The following is a 15,485-nucleotide window of genomic DNA, read 5'->3' as shown; positions in this document are numbered from 1 at the left end:
GTGACGCCGATGGGGCCGGGGGTTTTGCCCGGCTCTTGGGGTGAGCTTGGAAGCCGGCTTACCATCAGGTAAGTCTCCGAGCCCTTCATCGCCAGGCTGCACGGCCTGGGTTCATCCGAGGGCCCGAGCGGAGTGGACGCCCGGGCCTCCCTGAAAAGAGCGCGAGGGCGCGGGGAAGGGGCGGAGACCGGACTCACTCCCGGCTGGTCGCAGCCTTCTCTAAGGGTGTTTCTGCAGTGGAGTTGGGGCGCTCATTCCTCCCCGTAAGTTGGCATTGACGGTGATTAAATGCGATTTTTGCGTGTGAACGTTTGCCCACAGTCGTTCCTCGAGTCCAGCAGCCCTGGAGGCCCGTGGACCTGTGAGACAGGGACGTGGCTGGCTTTTTGGTAGACACGTCCCTTTGGAGAATCTGGTGAAAGCCAAAGATTTCTCCCTTACCGTCTAGCTAGAATTAAAATAAGAAATGCACGTTATGGCCTGTTGCAGACTGGAAAGCTTTGCACTATGAGTAATAGTTAGTATCATTATCTGTAAATGGGGACACAGTGCCTGATCTGCTTCCTAGGGTCGCTGTGATGATCAAATGCACAGTTTCTTATAAACGCTAAAGCACCACGACAGTCTGTGAGTCAGATGCTATTGTTATTCCTGATTATCAATACAAGAAGGAGAAGCCCGGCGGGGATAAATGCTGGGGTCCCACTGGGGCTGATCAGCAGAGGGATGATTGGAAACCAGGTGCTTTCCCTTTTCTTCCTTTGTGCTGAGCCCTCTGTCCCAGGGAGTTTCACTAGGAAGAAGGCTGCCTTGGGCCAAGGGGACGACTTTGTGCCTCACTAAAGCCCCAGAACTCCAGGATCTCAGCCAGAGTTGTTTGTAGATTTAATAATCTAATATCTAATATCTGACTTAAAAGTTCAGACTTTTCCTCATCTGTAATATCTGGATGACAGTTCTTGGTTTTAGTGTTAGGAGAATTAGTCATGAATGAGCTGCCCCAATTAAAACCCTGAGAAATAAAGCAACTTGGCCAAGGTTTAGCAAGCAACTGAGGAGCAGAGCCAGATCTAGAACCTGGTTTGTTGTGTCCAGGTGATGTGCTTAGGCACAGTGCTGTTAGCACAAGTGGGAATTTGGCAAGAATATCTTGGCCTATTTTTCCTTCTCCAGAAATGTCTCTAACTACCTGGAGTGCCAGGGGCTGCTTTTTAACTGCGTTTTGTTCATTTTGTTCATGCATAATACATGAGTATAGTCTCATTGTAATAATTTATTTAATCCGGATTATATTTCTTGCCTGTAATCCCAGCACTTTGGGAGGCTGACGGGGGAGAATTGCTTGAGGCCAGGAGTTCGAGACCAGTCTGGGTAACATAGTGAGACATCCCATCTCTTTATAACAACAAAAAAAGTATATTTATTTAATATAATTGTATATTATATTGTACCATATGAAATTGCCACTATTTGGCCTTTTTTTAAACCTATAAGATGACTATTTAATTCAAGTCATTTATCCTACTTCCCTTCTCAGGTTTAACCACTATGAGCAGTTTGGTGTGTCCTTACAGATCTTTTTCTGTTTTTTTGTTTTTTTTGGTTGTTGTTTTTTAATGCACACATACATCCTTGCTTTTATTTTCATTTTGTCTTCTCATATGGGGGTATCTTTTACATACTGTTCAGCAAGAATTATCTTATACAAGTACACATTGTTGGGATACAGTATAGAGAGGTCTTTAAGGGCAGTCCTTATACAGTTATCTCACTGTCCTTAATAGCTGTTTACTATTTTATGATAAGAATGTGCCACAAGCTGGGCTCGGTGGCTCAGCCTGTAATCCTGTGCTTTGGGAGGCTAAGGTGAGTGGATTTGCCTGAGCCCGCGGGTTCGAGACCCGCCTGGGCAACTTGACGAGACCTCATCTCTACAATAAATTTTAAAAAATTAGCTGGGCGTGGTAGCACGCGCCTGTAGTTCCAGCTACTTGGAAGGCTGAGGCGGAAGGATCGCCAGAGCCCAGCAGGTTGAGGCTGTGGTGGCCGGGAGCGTGCCACTGCACTCCAGTCTGGGTGACAGAGTGAGACTACAACACACACACACACGCAAAGAATGTGCCACAATTTATTTGGCTACATTAACCATTGGTAACTATTTTGGATCATTTCTCATTTTTCTCTGTTATTGACATTTTGTGTATGTACAAGTTTTCCTGGAGAATAATATTTTAGAAGTATATTTGCTGTCCAAAAAGTATACACATTTAAAATTTTACTAAGTTTTGCTTAATTGTCCTTGAAAGAATGATAGCATCTTGTGTTTCCACCAACAGTAAATGAAAATATATTTATCTTCACACTCTCACCAGCAATGGATATTATTTATTGTGTTAATTTTTGCCAATATGATGGATATGTATATATGGAAGCGCCCCAAAAATGCATACACATTTTAAGTATGTATACATTTTTGGCACCACTATGTATATATTATATGTATGTATATTATATATATAGTATATAATATATGTATATTGCATATATATGTATTCACACACGCATATATATGCTGGGGTGCCAAAAAGATGTATACACATTTTAAATGATATTACAAGTTAGTTGCTGTAGTCAGAAGTGTTTGGATGCTTTTAGCACCCCTTGTAATTGCAGAAGTCAAATGTGACTTGTATTCATCTTATTAAGTATTATAATTTTATTACAGTTTTTTCCTTTCTTAAAATGTGTATACATTTTTTGGGCACTGTGTGTGTGTGTGTGTGTGTGTGTGTGTGTGTGTGTGTGTGTATCTTTAGCCAGCTGATCATGGTTGTGCACCTTGGGAAAATTGGTAGACTTCTTTGAGCCTAGTTTCCTCATCTATAATATGGATAGGTAAATCCCTACCTCTGAGGGTGGCTGCAGGAAATGAAAGAAATATATGAAGTGTGCCCAGTATTGAACCTAACCCATAATGGATACACAGGAAGTGACATTAGTTAGCTTTTGTTACTGTACCCTTCTTTAAGGTCTTTCTTCCTGGCTATTCCTCCTGATTTATTCTTGTTCTGCCCTCTACAGACATAAGGTTAATGCTTTTCCTTCTTCCAACCTTTATTTTCTCCAGCAGAGTAATGTCAGGGCCTTTCAGTGTGTTTTGGATGGTGGCGTAGCCTCAACCACTCTCAGCATCTTGGTACTCACCCTGCCCCCTCCACTACCAAACTGGAAGCATTCTGGTTTGTCCGGGTTTTGAAGTGTTGTGCCCAGGCCCAAATACCATCCCTTAGGTTGTAAGCCTACCATTGTTTTTAATTACAGACACAGTAAAACTGTCATGTGCAATACCTCTGAATATCTTCACTTTTATTTGTCTATAAATTATATATACATATACTTATGTAATTATGTATTATAAAACTTCCAAGAAAGTGTCTAAACTTTTATCATTAATTTTAGTGAGACAAATTTCTCCCTCGACGAAAACAACACAGAAGTTTTTCTTTGTGTTCTCATTGGATACAGTCTTACGGGTTTTGATGGATTCATACTGTGAATTCTATTTTTTAAAAATTTAAAAATTTTTTTTGGTTGGAGTCTCTCTCTGTCGCCCGGGCTGGAGTGCAGTGGCATGCTCATGGCCACTGCAGCCTCGACCTGCTGGGCTCAGGCCATCCTTCCACCTCAGCTTTCCAAGTAGCTGGAACTACAGGCATGTGCCATCACACCTGGCTACATTTTTTATTTTTTATAGAGATGAGGTCTCACCAAGTTGCCCAGGTTGGTCTCGAACCCATAGGCTCAGGCAATCCTCTCACCTCGGCCTCCCAAAGTGCTGAGATTATAGGCGTGAGCCACCGCGCCCGGCTATTTAAAAAAAATTATTATTATTAATTTATTTTTTAAGTGAGAAAGCAGGATTTATTGAGAGGACAGAAAAGGTCCCACGGCGGGAGGGGACCCAGAGGGGTTACCTGCACCCAGCTATTTTAATGGTAGTTGATATAAAACCTTGTTTCAAATAATCTTGAAGGCTGGACCAATAGCAGCGGGTTATCAGAATTTACTGACATTAGTGTCACTAAAGTTGGTATGCAACACCCCACTGCTAAATTTGAGTGGCTTTAAAACAAAAAACAAATAGTCTTTAAAAGATTCCCTCCCCTTTTTGGCCAATTTCTTGTCAGATATGATGAACTCATTACAGCTTTCATCTCATAATGTGGTGAAAAAAGACTTTATACCTAGGAGTAGGAAAGTGAGAGCTCTGCTGTTTTCTTTTTGCTCACTTGTGCTTTCATTGTTGTAATTTTTAGTCTACGATTTCTTAGAAGGAATCATTGTAAGCTGCTTGTGTGCTATAAGTTAAAATTGGGTAACAATTGGGTAAAAAAGGAACCCTAACCCGTCTCATACCATGTATAAAAATTAATTTCAGATGAACTGTTGTCCCAAATATGGAAGATAAAACAACACAATCACCCAAAATTAATATTTTGAAAAAAATCATCAGTACTTTGGGGTAGGCAGAATTTTTAAAAAGGAATACAAAACATTAATAATTAAAAAGATAATAAATGGGATTTTATTAAAATTAAGAACTCTGTTGATCAAAAGAAGCCAATAAGAATGACAAAAGATTAGGAAAATATATTTTCAGTACTCTTCATATATGTAACAAAGGATTTGTATCCAGCGTATATAAACAATCTTACAAATTAATAAGGAAATGACAGACAACCCAATAGAAGAATGGCAAAAGATTTGAACAAGCATGTCACAAAAGAGAGTATCTCATACTTTTGTAGTTCATCAGTGGGTTTCCACACTTGTGTGTGAGATGTGCTGCCTTTAAACCTTGACTTTGTGACGTTGGCACATAAACCATCTGACGTAAAAAAAGAATATCCATGTGTCCTAGGAGTATATGAAAAGGTGTTCAATTTAATTAGTTATTGGGGGAAAGCAAATGAAACATTACAATACCACTACATATCTACCAGGACGGATAAAATGAAAAAGTCAGAAAATGACAAGGATCTCTTCCTATACACTCTAGGTAGAAGTATAATTATACTTGTATAAGTACAATCATTTTGGAAAACCATTTGGCAGTAACAGTTAAGGCTACATATATTAATGTTCTATGACACAACAATTCTACCCTTAAGTATAAACCAGGAAGGTGTACATATGTACGCAGAAATACATGTTTAAGTATGTTCTTAGCACTATTTCTGATAGTCAAAAACTGGAAACAGTTCAAATGTTCATCATCTGTAGAGTAGACAAATAAACTTTGATATGTTCATGTAATATAATGCAAACAAACAATGCAAACAAACACAACTACACACAACAAGGATAAATCTCATAAACGTGATGTTGAATATGGGGAGCCAGCCCCCCAAAAGAGATTTAGAGGGTCCCTGGAAGGTGGGGCAGCGTTGGCAAATATTCTGGGAGAATAGAAGGGAAGAAAGAGACTGGACTCTGTCTAGTGCAGAAGCCGATTCTGTAGTAGGGATAGATATTAAAAAAGCAAGATGGAGGCATAGATATAAAGAGGAAGAAAGAGAAAGAAAGAAAGTGGACAACTGTTCAGTGAAATGAGCAGAAGCCATTTATTGGGAACAAACGTTAGTCTTTTATCCCAAATTTTCACATGTCAAATCACAAGACTTTCACGTGGGCACAAAGTCAGGTAGGTGAGGGGCGTCCCCCACGCACCAGGCGTTTCCTTAGGAATGAGGAAGGGCAACCTTAATCAAATCACAAGAGTTTACATGAACACAAAGCCAGGTGGGTCGGGGCATCCCTGCCCACCAGGCGTTTCCCCCCAAGCATGAGGAAGGACAATCTTAATCAAATCACAAGAGTTTACATGAACACAAAGCCAGGTGGGTTGGGGGCATCCCTGCCCACCAGGCGTTTTCCCCCAAGCATGAGGAAGGACAATCCCAAAATTATTTCACTGTTCCTTATGCTTGGTTTATGTTCCTCAAAAGCAATACAACAGTTTTAATATCATAAAATCCTAATAATCAATAACTTCTAAAACTTATGCATACCCACACCTAATGACTGACTTAAATCCTAATACCTTTCTTATTCTGTGCTAACTTTATCTGTACTATAAAAAACTCTTAATTGTAGGTCAGACCAGTTCCTAAAGAATGTGGCCCAGTCCAAAATGGACGCTGGGCCCTTAGGAATGTGGCCCAGCCCAAAGTTCGTGCTGGGCCATTTCTGGTAACCCTAGATAACCATCTCATGCTGGAAACAGCTCTCTAAATGTATATACTAATTCTACAAATATATTTTTAAATCTTATAAAGAAGCTCGTATCACGTATAAGCCTCCCAAATGTGATCTGAGTTCGAACTGTGTTAAGTTTAAAGCCGAAACCGCAGTCTGTGAGAAGCGGGAACAATGGATCCCTAGAGTCAGCCATGCCTGTCATATTCTCAGAACTTCATGCTTAGATCGTTAAAATCCCTACCAGTGGGTAATGCTAAACAACAAGGAAAGGAGGAGGGAATGGGCCTTCAGCTCCTGAACCAGCCTGGTGGTCTCAGGGTCCGCAGCCTGCCTGTATCCCTAACGCTCAGGCAGGCCTCCACGGCTGGCTCCCAACAGTTGAATGTAAGAAGCCTGACACAAAAGAGGCCATACTGTATAAGTCCATGGATATTAAGTTGTCCATGGATAGGAAGAGTGCAGAAATGCTCTGTATCCTGATCTGGAAGGTGGTTATATGTGGGTACGTGTGAGTGTGTGTGTGTGTGTGTGTGTGTGTGTGTGTACGTGTGCACACGTATGTGTAAAACTTCATGAGTAAAAACTCATGAAGCCTTACACTTAGATTTGTAGACTTTTCTGTATTTATGTTATACTTAAAAGTTTACCTCTCCCCTCCTTTCTTCCCCAAGAACCTGGGTGATGTCAGTAAACTGACTTAACTGGGCCTTAGCTGGATAGCAATAGGTTGCAATATGCCGAAAGCAAATGTACAGGGGGTGGTACCATTGTCAGCTCTGCCATGTTGTAGAACTCCTCTTCCTCAAGACACTTCACCTCCCATACAGGACAGGTGACTTCTGATATACGGATCAAGTGAAGGGCACTGTTTTCAATCTGGAAGTAAAATATAAGTATAGCCTCATTTCTTTAAAATGGAGTATATGCAGAAGCTGTAGTTCCAGGTATCGTTCTTACCAGTATACAGGAATAAGTAGAGATTATGTTCTCTGCTCTAGACTGTATGTAAAGCCAACTTGTGACCAACTTGCCTGTGATGAACATAAACTGTAGAGCCACACAGACTTGGATTTAAATACTAGCTCCCATTCGAGACTTTTTTTTTGAGACGGAGTCTCACTCCATTGCCCAGGCTGGAGTGCAGTGGCATGCTCATGGCCACCACAGCCTCGACCTTAAGGGCTCAGGCCATCCTTCCACCTCAGCCTTCCAAGTAGCTAGAACCACAGGCACACGCCACCATACCCAGCTAATTTTTTTATTTATTATAGAGACGAGGTCTCGCCAATTTCCCAGGCTGGTCTCAAACCCCTGGGCTCAGGCAATCCTCTTGCCTCTGCCTCCCAAAGTGCTGGGATTACAGGCTTGAGCCACCATGCCTGGCTTAGACTTTCTAAACCTCATCTGTCAGATGAGGAGAATAAGAGGAGTTAGCCAGAGGATGGTTGTGAGAATTAAGTGAGGCATTGCATGTAAGGATTTTCGCCTACTGCCTGCACATAATAAGCATTCTGTACATGGGAGCTGTTACCTGTTATTCTTAATTTGTTTTCTGCTGCCATAACAGAATACCACAGACTGAGTAATCTATAAAGAAGCTTATTTGGCTCACGGTTCTGGAGGCTGGGAAGTTCAAGAGCATGACACCGATATCTGGTGGGGTCATCTCGTGGCAGAAGGCATCACTTGGTGAGCAAGTGCACAAGACAGAGAGAGGATGGCAGGGAAACTTACCCTTCTATTGGCACCCGCTCCTGAGATAACTAACCTACTCCCATAGTAATGGCATTATTAATCCATTAATGAGGGCAGAGCCTGCTTGGCCCAATCACTTTACAGGTCCTCTTAATACCATTACAGTGGTGACTAAATTCCAGTCTGAGCTTTGGCGGGACAGTCAAACCATAGCACTGGAATTGTTAGTAGCTGCATGATAAAAATGCATGTTTTCATGATTTGAGGATAACGGCATTAGGTCACTGATCCAACTGTTTGATCCAACCTCGACTTTTTCTGATCCTAGGAGAAGGGAGCATTGGCCTTTCATTCATTAGGCCAAAGATGCCCCTCTTTGGGAATACATTCAGTCCAAAGAAGACGCCTCCTCGGAAGTCTGCTTCTCTCTCCAACCTGCATTCTGTGAGTGTCGGTACTGGAATCAGCCCAGTGTGTGGTATGAGTGGAGTGCCAAGCGTAGACTCTGAGTGGAAAGTGCTCCTCCAGAGGCATCATATCATTGCTATTGCAATAAGCTTTTTTGAGTCACAGTCTCACTCTCTTGCCCAGGCTGGAGTATAGTCGCATGCTCATGGCTACTGCAGCCTTTACCTGCTAGACTCAGGCAATCATTCTGCCTCAGCCTTCCAAGTAGCTGGGACTACAGGCACATGGCACCACCCCCAGCCAATTTATTTATTTATTGATTGTGGAGACAGGTCTTGCCAAATTGCCCATGATGGTCTTGAACCCCTGGGTTCAGGCAGTCTTCTTTCCTCCACCTCCCAAAGTGCTGGGATTACAGGTGTGAGCTACCACACCTGGTCACAAAAAACATTTTTAAACTCCTATTGGGATTTATTGTCAGAGCTTATTCAAGAACCTAATAAGACATTCAATTTCATTATTATTTTTAGCCCCAAACGGTATTATCCATTTTGATGTCCACTTCCCAAGACCTGGTCAGGAGTTGATTTTATTTTTAAGAACCATTCATTTCAAAGGATGATGATTTGCCACCACTAATGACATTCAAAAGGATAAGTCACAGCTCCTAAAACAGTTTCAAAAGAGATGTTCCAAAAATGTTGGGGCATTGGCAATAACACCGGAATAAATGATAACTTTCCAAAGTCATTCACAATCCACTTGCACGTATAAGTTTTATTAGTTTAAAACATTATATGACTTAAAGTCGGACCACATGGAAATCACTTTCCATTCCCAGCTACGAGATGCCTCCCCTCAGTCCTCAACACAGACCCCATATATGCAATCATTTTCATCTTTTCTGATTTCTTCTGAGCATCTGGGACCAAATGCTGGGTTTTTAGAATCTCCATTGTAATCCAGTCCACCATTGTTGACTGTCACACACCAAAGAGTGATGTATCCTGGTTTCTCTGACCTTTTCCTGCAGAGTTGTGCAGATTAGCTAGTCCTTGAAGGCGAGTGGTGTGGAGCAGCAAGGCTGTTAGAGCTGATCGTTAACTCCACTTTTTGGTGTTGAAATCCATTGTCTCCCATCCCCAGTTAAAATCATGGTAGGGGGAGCCCTATTGTGGCCAGGGTTGGGCATTCTGTGAAGCGGCCAGACAGAGGTCTAGGATCTCAGTTTCTGGCCCTGAACTCCCTTTCTTCCCTGCCACGTGTCAAAGATGCAGCTGTACCTCTGGGACATCCTCTGTCATAACCCCACAGGATATACGAGCAGCAGCATGCTTGAATGATGCCTGTCTCTGGCCTTGACTTGAAGTGGGTCCTCCCCTACAGTGTTTTATGCATGCTGACAGACAGCGGCAGCTTCGTAGGCGAAACCCCCCACAGTTCTTTGTATGGTGACCAGCAGGTTTACTAGTTCTCCGTTATTGCAGGATGATGTCCCAGAACTTGAGAGTGGCTCAAAGGGCCTTTCAGGGCCTCACCCACTCTCACTGCTGCCCCTGCCCTCCATACACTGAGTGTTGCAGCCACCAAGCTTCACGTGAGCCTCCTTTGTACATGCTACTCCCTTTGCCTAAACTCTTCTTCCCTGTTCCTTAATTCAAGAACCGTTCATTGAAAGCTTCGTGCGAGGCACTCCTCTCAGCACTGGGTTTTCAGAAGTGGATTCAAAAGAGGGGAGAAGTCTCAAACCCACAATTTCAAGGAGCAAATATTTGAATGGGGAATGGTACAGAAAATAGTAAATTTATATTAGATGGTGATAAGTGCCATGAAGCAAGACAAAGCCTAGGCCCGGGAGGGAGTGGTTGGGCAAGGGGAATGGAGTTGTCATTTTAATAGGATGGTCAAGGAAGGCCTGACTGAGAAAGGGACATCTGAGCATATGTGTGAAGGACTCTCCCTGTTGAGCTGCTCTTCAGGACAGAGCTGGTCGTTTTCATCGCTGAATACCCAGTAGCTGGCCCTGACTCAGGGTGAGTGCTCAGTGAGGTGTATAAATGAATATGTAAATTGTATTGTCACACATTAAAAAATAACTACAGTTACACTACAGCGACTACTACTAATTGAATGTTAGAATGTTATGCCTTTTCTATAACATACATAGCTCCATATTAAGCAGATAATTACTTAGGGACTTACTGCATTTAACAAGCATTTTTCATTTATTAAAAATTTACAGTAGGAGGCCAAGCATAGTGGCTCACACCTGTAATCCTAGCACTTTGGGAAGCCAAAGCTAGAGGATTGCTTGAGCTCGGGAGTTTGAGACCAACCTAGGCAACATAGCGAGACCTCTTCTCTAAATAAATAATAAATATTTTTAGAAAATTTACAGTAGGATTGCTTAAAATGTTGTGTCTAATAGATGTAAAATACTTCACATCACAAATTTTAGCATATACAGCTTTTCTGGAAAACATCTAATTTCTTCTCATAATTTAAAATTTTTGTTGTACCTTATTTGATTTTCTCAGCTTTAAAAAGTCTTTCAAGGCCAGCTCGGTGGCTCAGCCTGTAATCCCAGCACTTTGGGAGGCTGAGGTGAGTGGACTGCCTGAGCCTGCAGATTTGAGACCAGCCTGGGCAACTTGGTGAGACCTCATCTCTGCAATTAAAAAAAAAAAAAAATTAGCTAGGCATGGTAGCATGCGCCTGTAGTTCTGGCTACTTGAAAGGCTGAGGTGAATCGCCTGAGCCCAGCAGGTTGACAATGGGGTGCCCGTGAGTATGCCACGGAACTTCAACCTGGGCGACAGAGTGAGACTCCAACTAAAAAAAAAAAAAAAAAAGAACAACAACAACAAAAATTCGAGGTACCAGGTAATGATCAGAGAAAATCAATGAGTTGTCAGGATCATAGAGGTAGTGGAAGAGGAACTGGGACTATGGTTTGTTTCTGCTACCTGCTGAAGCCACTTCTTACCCACAGCTGGATCGGTCACTCCGGGAGGTGGAGCTGGGCCTTGACTATGGAACCCCTACTATGAACTTGGCGGGGCAAAGCCTGAAGTTTGAAAATGGCCAGTGGATAGCAGGTGCACTGCATTTTCTGCCAGTTTGTCAAACAAGACTGTAGAAGTAAACTTCCCTTTTAACTACTAATTCTTTCCTTCCTTCAGAGACAGGGATTAGTGGAGGCGTGGACCGGAGGGAGGCTCAGCGCCTTCGCAGGCGGAATCAGCAGTTGGAAGAAGAGAACAATCTCTTGCGGTTGAAAGTGGACATCCTGCTAGACATGGTGAGGCAGGGCATGGGGAAGAGGTGCTTGGGCTCTCCTTTTGGGGAGGCTCTGCCTCAAGTCAGTTATTTCTCCAGATATCTCCTCAGTGCCAGTTTGCCCAAGACACAGCCCCTCCCCTTATGTGCTCCTAGTCCAGAGGAGGAGATGGATAGTGAGCATAATGAGAGCCTGTGGGGAGGACAATGGTTAGGTCTATACAGGGTCTGGCATGGCACAAGAGAGATAGAAATTCATACTGTCAAGTCAAGGGAGCTTTCCAGAGCAAGATCACCTGAGCTGAGCATTAAAGAATAATGACAGGAATGGAGTTTGGGATGAAGGCATTCCAGAAGGAGGGAACAGCTGACCCATGACTTAGAAGTGTCCTGTGCCAAGTAGCATTAATCAATATGGCACAGACCTGCTGAGGGGCTTGTATTGGATACATGTCAGTTTCTTGTGGCTGGTAGACCCAGCAACCTGTTGGGCCAGGAGGAGCATGTGGAGGTTGATTGAGAGGCAGGCAGGCATATACTGTATGGGTGGGAGCACCCATTCTGGAGTGAAAAGGCCTGGATGCCCTGCCAGCTCCACCACTGGCTAACTCTTTGTGACTCAGTTTCTTCAGCAATAAAATGGGCATAATAGGAGTGTCTGCCTCGTAGTTGAGTTAGTACAAGGAAAGTATGCGGAAGCATGCACGGCTCAGAAAGTGGAGCTCTGAGCCACAGTAAGCTGGCCTCTGCTTTAGTGGTCCTGTCTCTCTGTCCCTCTCTCTCTTTTTTAGATTTGAAAATATAGTTTATTTAGAAAGTAAATTAGAGAGAGAGAAAAAAAGAGAGTCACCTCCCCCAAGGTAGGGGAGGGGGCCAGAGACAGGAAATGTGGCCTGGTCATAGCTCAAGAAGCACATGGCCACACCATAGCTTAGCAAGGCAATGGCCACAATGATCTGGCAATGGCTATGGTAATGGCCTCTGTCCCTCTCTTGAATGTCTTCTGCCTTTTACTCTAAAAAGATTTGATGAGGTGGGCTGGGCGTGTTGGCTCATGCCTGTAATCCCAGCACTTTGGGAGGCAGAGGCAAGAGGATTACCCGAGCCTATGGGTTCAAGACCAACTTGGGCAACATGGCGAGACCTCGTCTCCACAATAAATAAAAAAATTAGCTGGATGTGGTGGTGCATGCCTATAGTTCCAGCTACTTGGAAAGCCAAGGTGGAAGGATCGCCTGAACCCAGCAGGTCGAGGCTATGGTGGCTGTGAATGTGCCACTGCACTCTAGCCTGGGCGATGGATGGGGTGAGACTCAGACTCAAGAAAAAAAAAAGATTCCATGAGGAAAGTGGTATTCTTTTTCAAGCATTTCCCTCGTCTCTACAATAAATCAAAAAATTATCCAGGCATGGTGGCACATGCCTCTAGTTCCAGCTACTTGGAAAGCTGAGGCAGAAGGATCACCTGAGCGCAGCAGGTTGAGGCTGTGGTGGCCATGAGTGTGCCACTGCACTCCAGCCTGGGAGATAGGGTAAGACTCTGACTCACAAAAAAAGGAGATTCTATGAAAGTGGCATTCTTTTTCAAGCATTTCCCCCCTAATTGCCATTATGAAAACTACAGCCCAGAATTAACTTAAATGAGAATCTCTGAGCCTTGGAATCATCAGTATCTGTCTTTTTCATTTTCTGAGACCTGCTGTCCTTCATGCAGACATGCCATGCAATTGTAGGTGACAGAGTGCTGACAGAGTGGATTGTCAGTGTTCTTCAAGTACTTGTGGTTGTGGGTCTTCAGGTGGTTACATTGTGTCCAGTTAAAAGGGCTTCCCATTGTGGAGGCCAGCAGTGTCAGAGAAATGCCACAGCACTTTTCCAGAGCATGTAGGGTGGACCCTGCCAACCTGAAACAGCCCAGAAATGTCCTGGTTTATAACAGTTTGCTGCTTTACTTTCAGCTTTCAGAGACCACTGCTGAATCCCACTTAATGGAAAAGGAACTGGATGAGCTAAAGAGTGTCAACCACTGGAGGAAATGAAGACTCCAAGATGTTCACTAGGAGAGTAGGGAGAAAGCACAGGGGACAAGATGTGGGAGGATGCTGAGCAACTTTTTTTCCTTTTTTTAGCCAGACTAGCGGATGAAGTCCTGGGAGAGAGCACCGTACAATGGGGCCAGCAGGCACTGGCACCCTTGGGTTGGTAACAGGAATGAAGGAAACCAAGCCAGGGCAGCAGCTAGGAAGGTGCTCCAGATGTGCTACCTAGGGGTGCCAGTCTGTAAACAAGACTTAGAGAGGCCTGCAGTGCTGCTAAACCTTTGGGTGCTTTCCACCCATGACAGCATATGGATGCACACATCACAGAATCTCCTGCTGGACAGATGCTCGAGAGAAGCAGCTGGAGCTCATCAGCTCATCCCCTCATGCTGCTTTAGGGTGCACCCAGTATGAGGATCGCGGATGAAAGGCTCTCTTGGTTCCTTTGAAGGCAGGATACTCTCTTGCCGCCACTAAAGAATCCTCATTCCCCAAATCCACAACCTCCTCTGGCTTTAGCTTTCTGGCAGTCAACACTAGCCCTCCACAGCAATACTATATTTTTGTGTTACTTTCCTGTTTACACTACTTCCTTATTATTAAATGATATTAAATAATCTCTGTGGCCAAAGTGACTGCAAAAGAAGCATGACTTCCTCAAGAAGTAAATGGAGCCTCGAGTCTATGGTTCTGTGGCTCCGTTAAAAGAACGTTCAGGGTGTGGGGAAATGTCATCCTTGCAGGAGAGCATTCTAGCTTTCCTGGGCATTGATGGAGGCTGACCCAGAACAGAAACAGTTTTTCTGCTCCAATTCCCCTGCCCCCCTGCTTCAGGGAGTTGGGACTGGCCAGGACATGGCAGGGACCTAGTGATGGGCTTGGGAATTTATGCCTATGTCAGTATGAACAGGATTTCTCTGGCTGGAGGAGGGAATCCAGCTCTGAAGTCAAGTAGGGGCGGGGGCGCTAAGGTTGGGGCATGGAGTCTAGGGCTTTAGACCAGGTACGGGCTTCTATGGTTAACAGGCTCTGAACGCCTGTTACATGCCTGACAGTGGGCTTGGTACTTTGCACACAGCCTGTTTCCCCCGCAGCTCAGCCCTGTGAAGCAGGAACTATCCGCATGTCTATTTGCAGATAAGGAAACTGGGAGGTTCTGAATCGTACCACGGACGTGTTAGAGTCCAATTCACAGCACACTGTGAAGGAGAGGATCTGGGGGCTGCCAAGAATGGAGACTGCTGTTTGTAGTCTACCCTGCGGCCAGCAAACACTCCAGAGTGGATAGATTGAAGGGCATAATTTGTGGTTCCAGCCCCAAATATTACTTTATGATAGAGGAGAGACTGTTTAATAAAGAAGAAATTGGAGAAGGATCCAAACATACGCAGAATGTAAATCTTCAGGTACAGATCACAGAGCAGCGGAGTTTGCCTATGCCTAGGCCAGCATCACTGGCAACCATGTATTGAGCACTCTTGATGCTGGACACCTGTTTCAAATTCTCATGACAATTCTTCAGGTTTGTTGTCATCATCCCCATTTTTTAGATGAAGAAACCAGTCCAGCAAGGTGGCCCAGCTGGAAGGGGTGAACCAGGACTGAGCTCTTGGGAATCATGTGGGGCACATTTGGTTGTCACAATGAGATGGACTCTCCCCATCACAACCATTGGCACCTTAGGGGGCTGGAGCCTGGAACTTTAACCATCTTGCGGGAGGTGAACTGTTCTGCAGTGAAGAAGGAGTTTGAGTAAGCTAGAAGCACGCCATTTTTTAGTGTGAGTAGCACGCTAGGATCTGA

At 43.9% G+C, this 15,485-nt stretch overlaps 1 protein-coding gene across 1 annotated transcript; it reads left to right on the top strand.

The window, feature by feature from the left end:
• The first annotated feature begins 7,856 nt into the window (after window positions 1–7,856).
• CBY1 (chibby family member 1, beta catenin antagonist) lies at window positions 7,857–14,317 on the top strand. Its single transcript, XM_008068726.2, has 5 exons — window positions 7,857–7,950; window positions 8,285–8,400; window positions 11,357–11,462; window positions 11,547–11,665; window positions 13,602–14,317. The coding sequence occupies exons 1-5, from the start codon at window positions 7,902–7,904 to the stop codon at window positions 13,680–13,682; spliced, it is 471 nt and encodes a 156-aa protein (XP_008066917.2). The 5' UTR covers window positions 7,857–7,901; the 3' UTR covers window positions 13,683–14,317.
• The last annotated feature ends 1,168 nt before the right edge of the window (window positions 14,318–15,485 follow it).

This window comes from Carlito syrichta, unplaced genomic scaffold, assembly GCF_000164805.1.
Source record: "Carlito syrichta isolate Samal-C Ts95f unplaced genomic scaffold, Tarsius_syrichta-2.0.1 Scaffold311496, whole genome shotgun sequence".
Lineage (NCBI taxonomy): Eukaryota > Metazoa > Chordata > Mammalia > Primates > Tarsiidae > Carlito > Carlito syrichta.
This window is presented reverse-complemented; position numbering and strand designations above follow the sequence as displayed.

Coding starts and splice junctions, on each gene's coding strand:
- CBY1 (XM_008068726.2), top strand. CDS start 7,902: ATGACACCGATATCTGGTGGGGTCATCTCGTGGCAGAAGGCATCACTT. Junction 8,401..11,356: donor CTCTCTCCAACCTGCATTCT/GTGAGTGTCGGT, acceptor TCTTACCCACAG/CTGGATCGGTCACTCCGGGA. Junction 11,666..13,601: donor TGGACATCCTGCTAGACATG/GTGAGGCAGGGC, acceptor CTTTACTTTCAG/CTTTCAGAGACCACTGCTGA.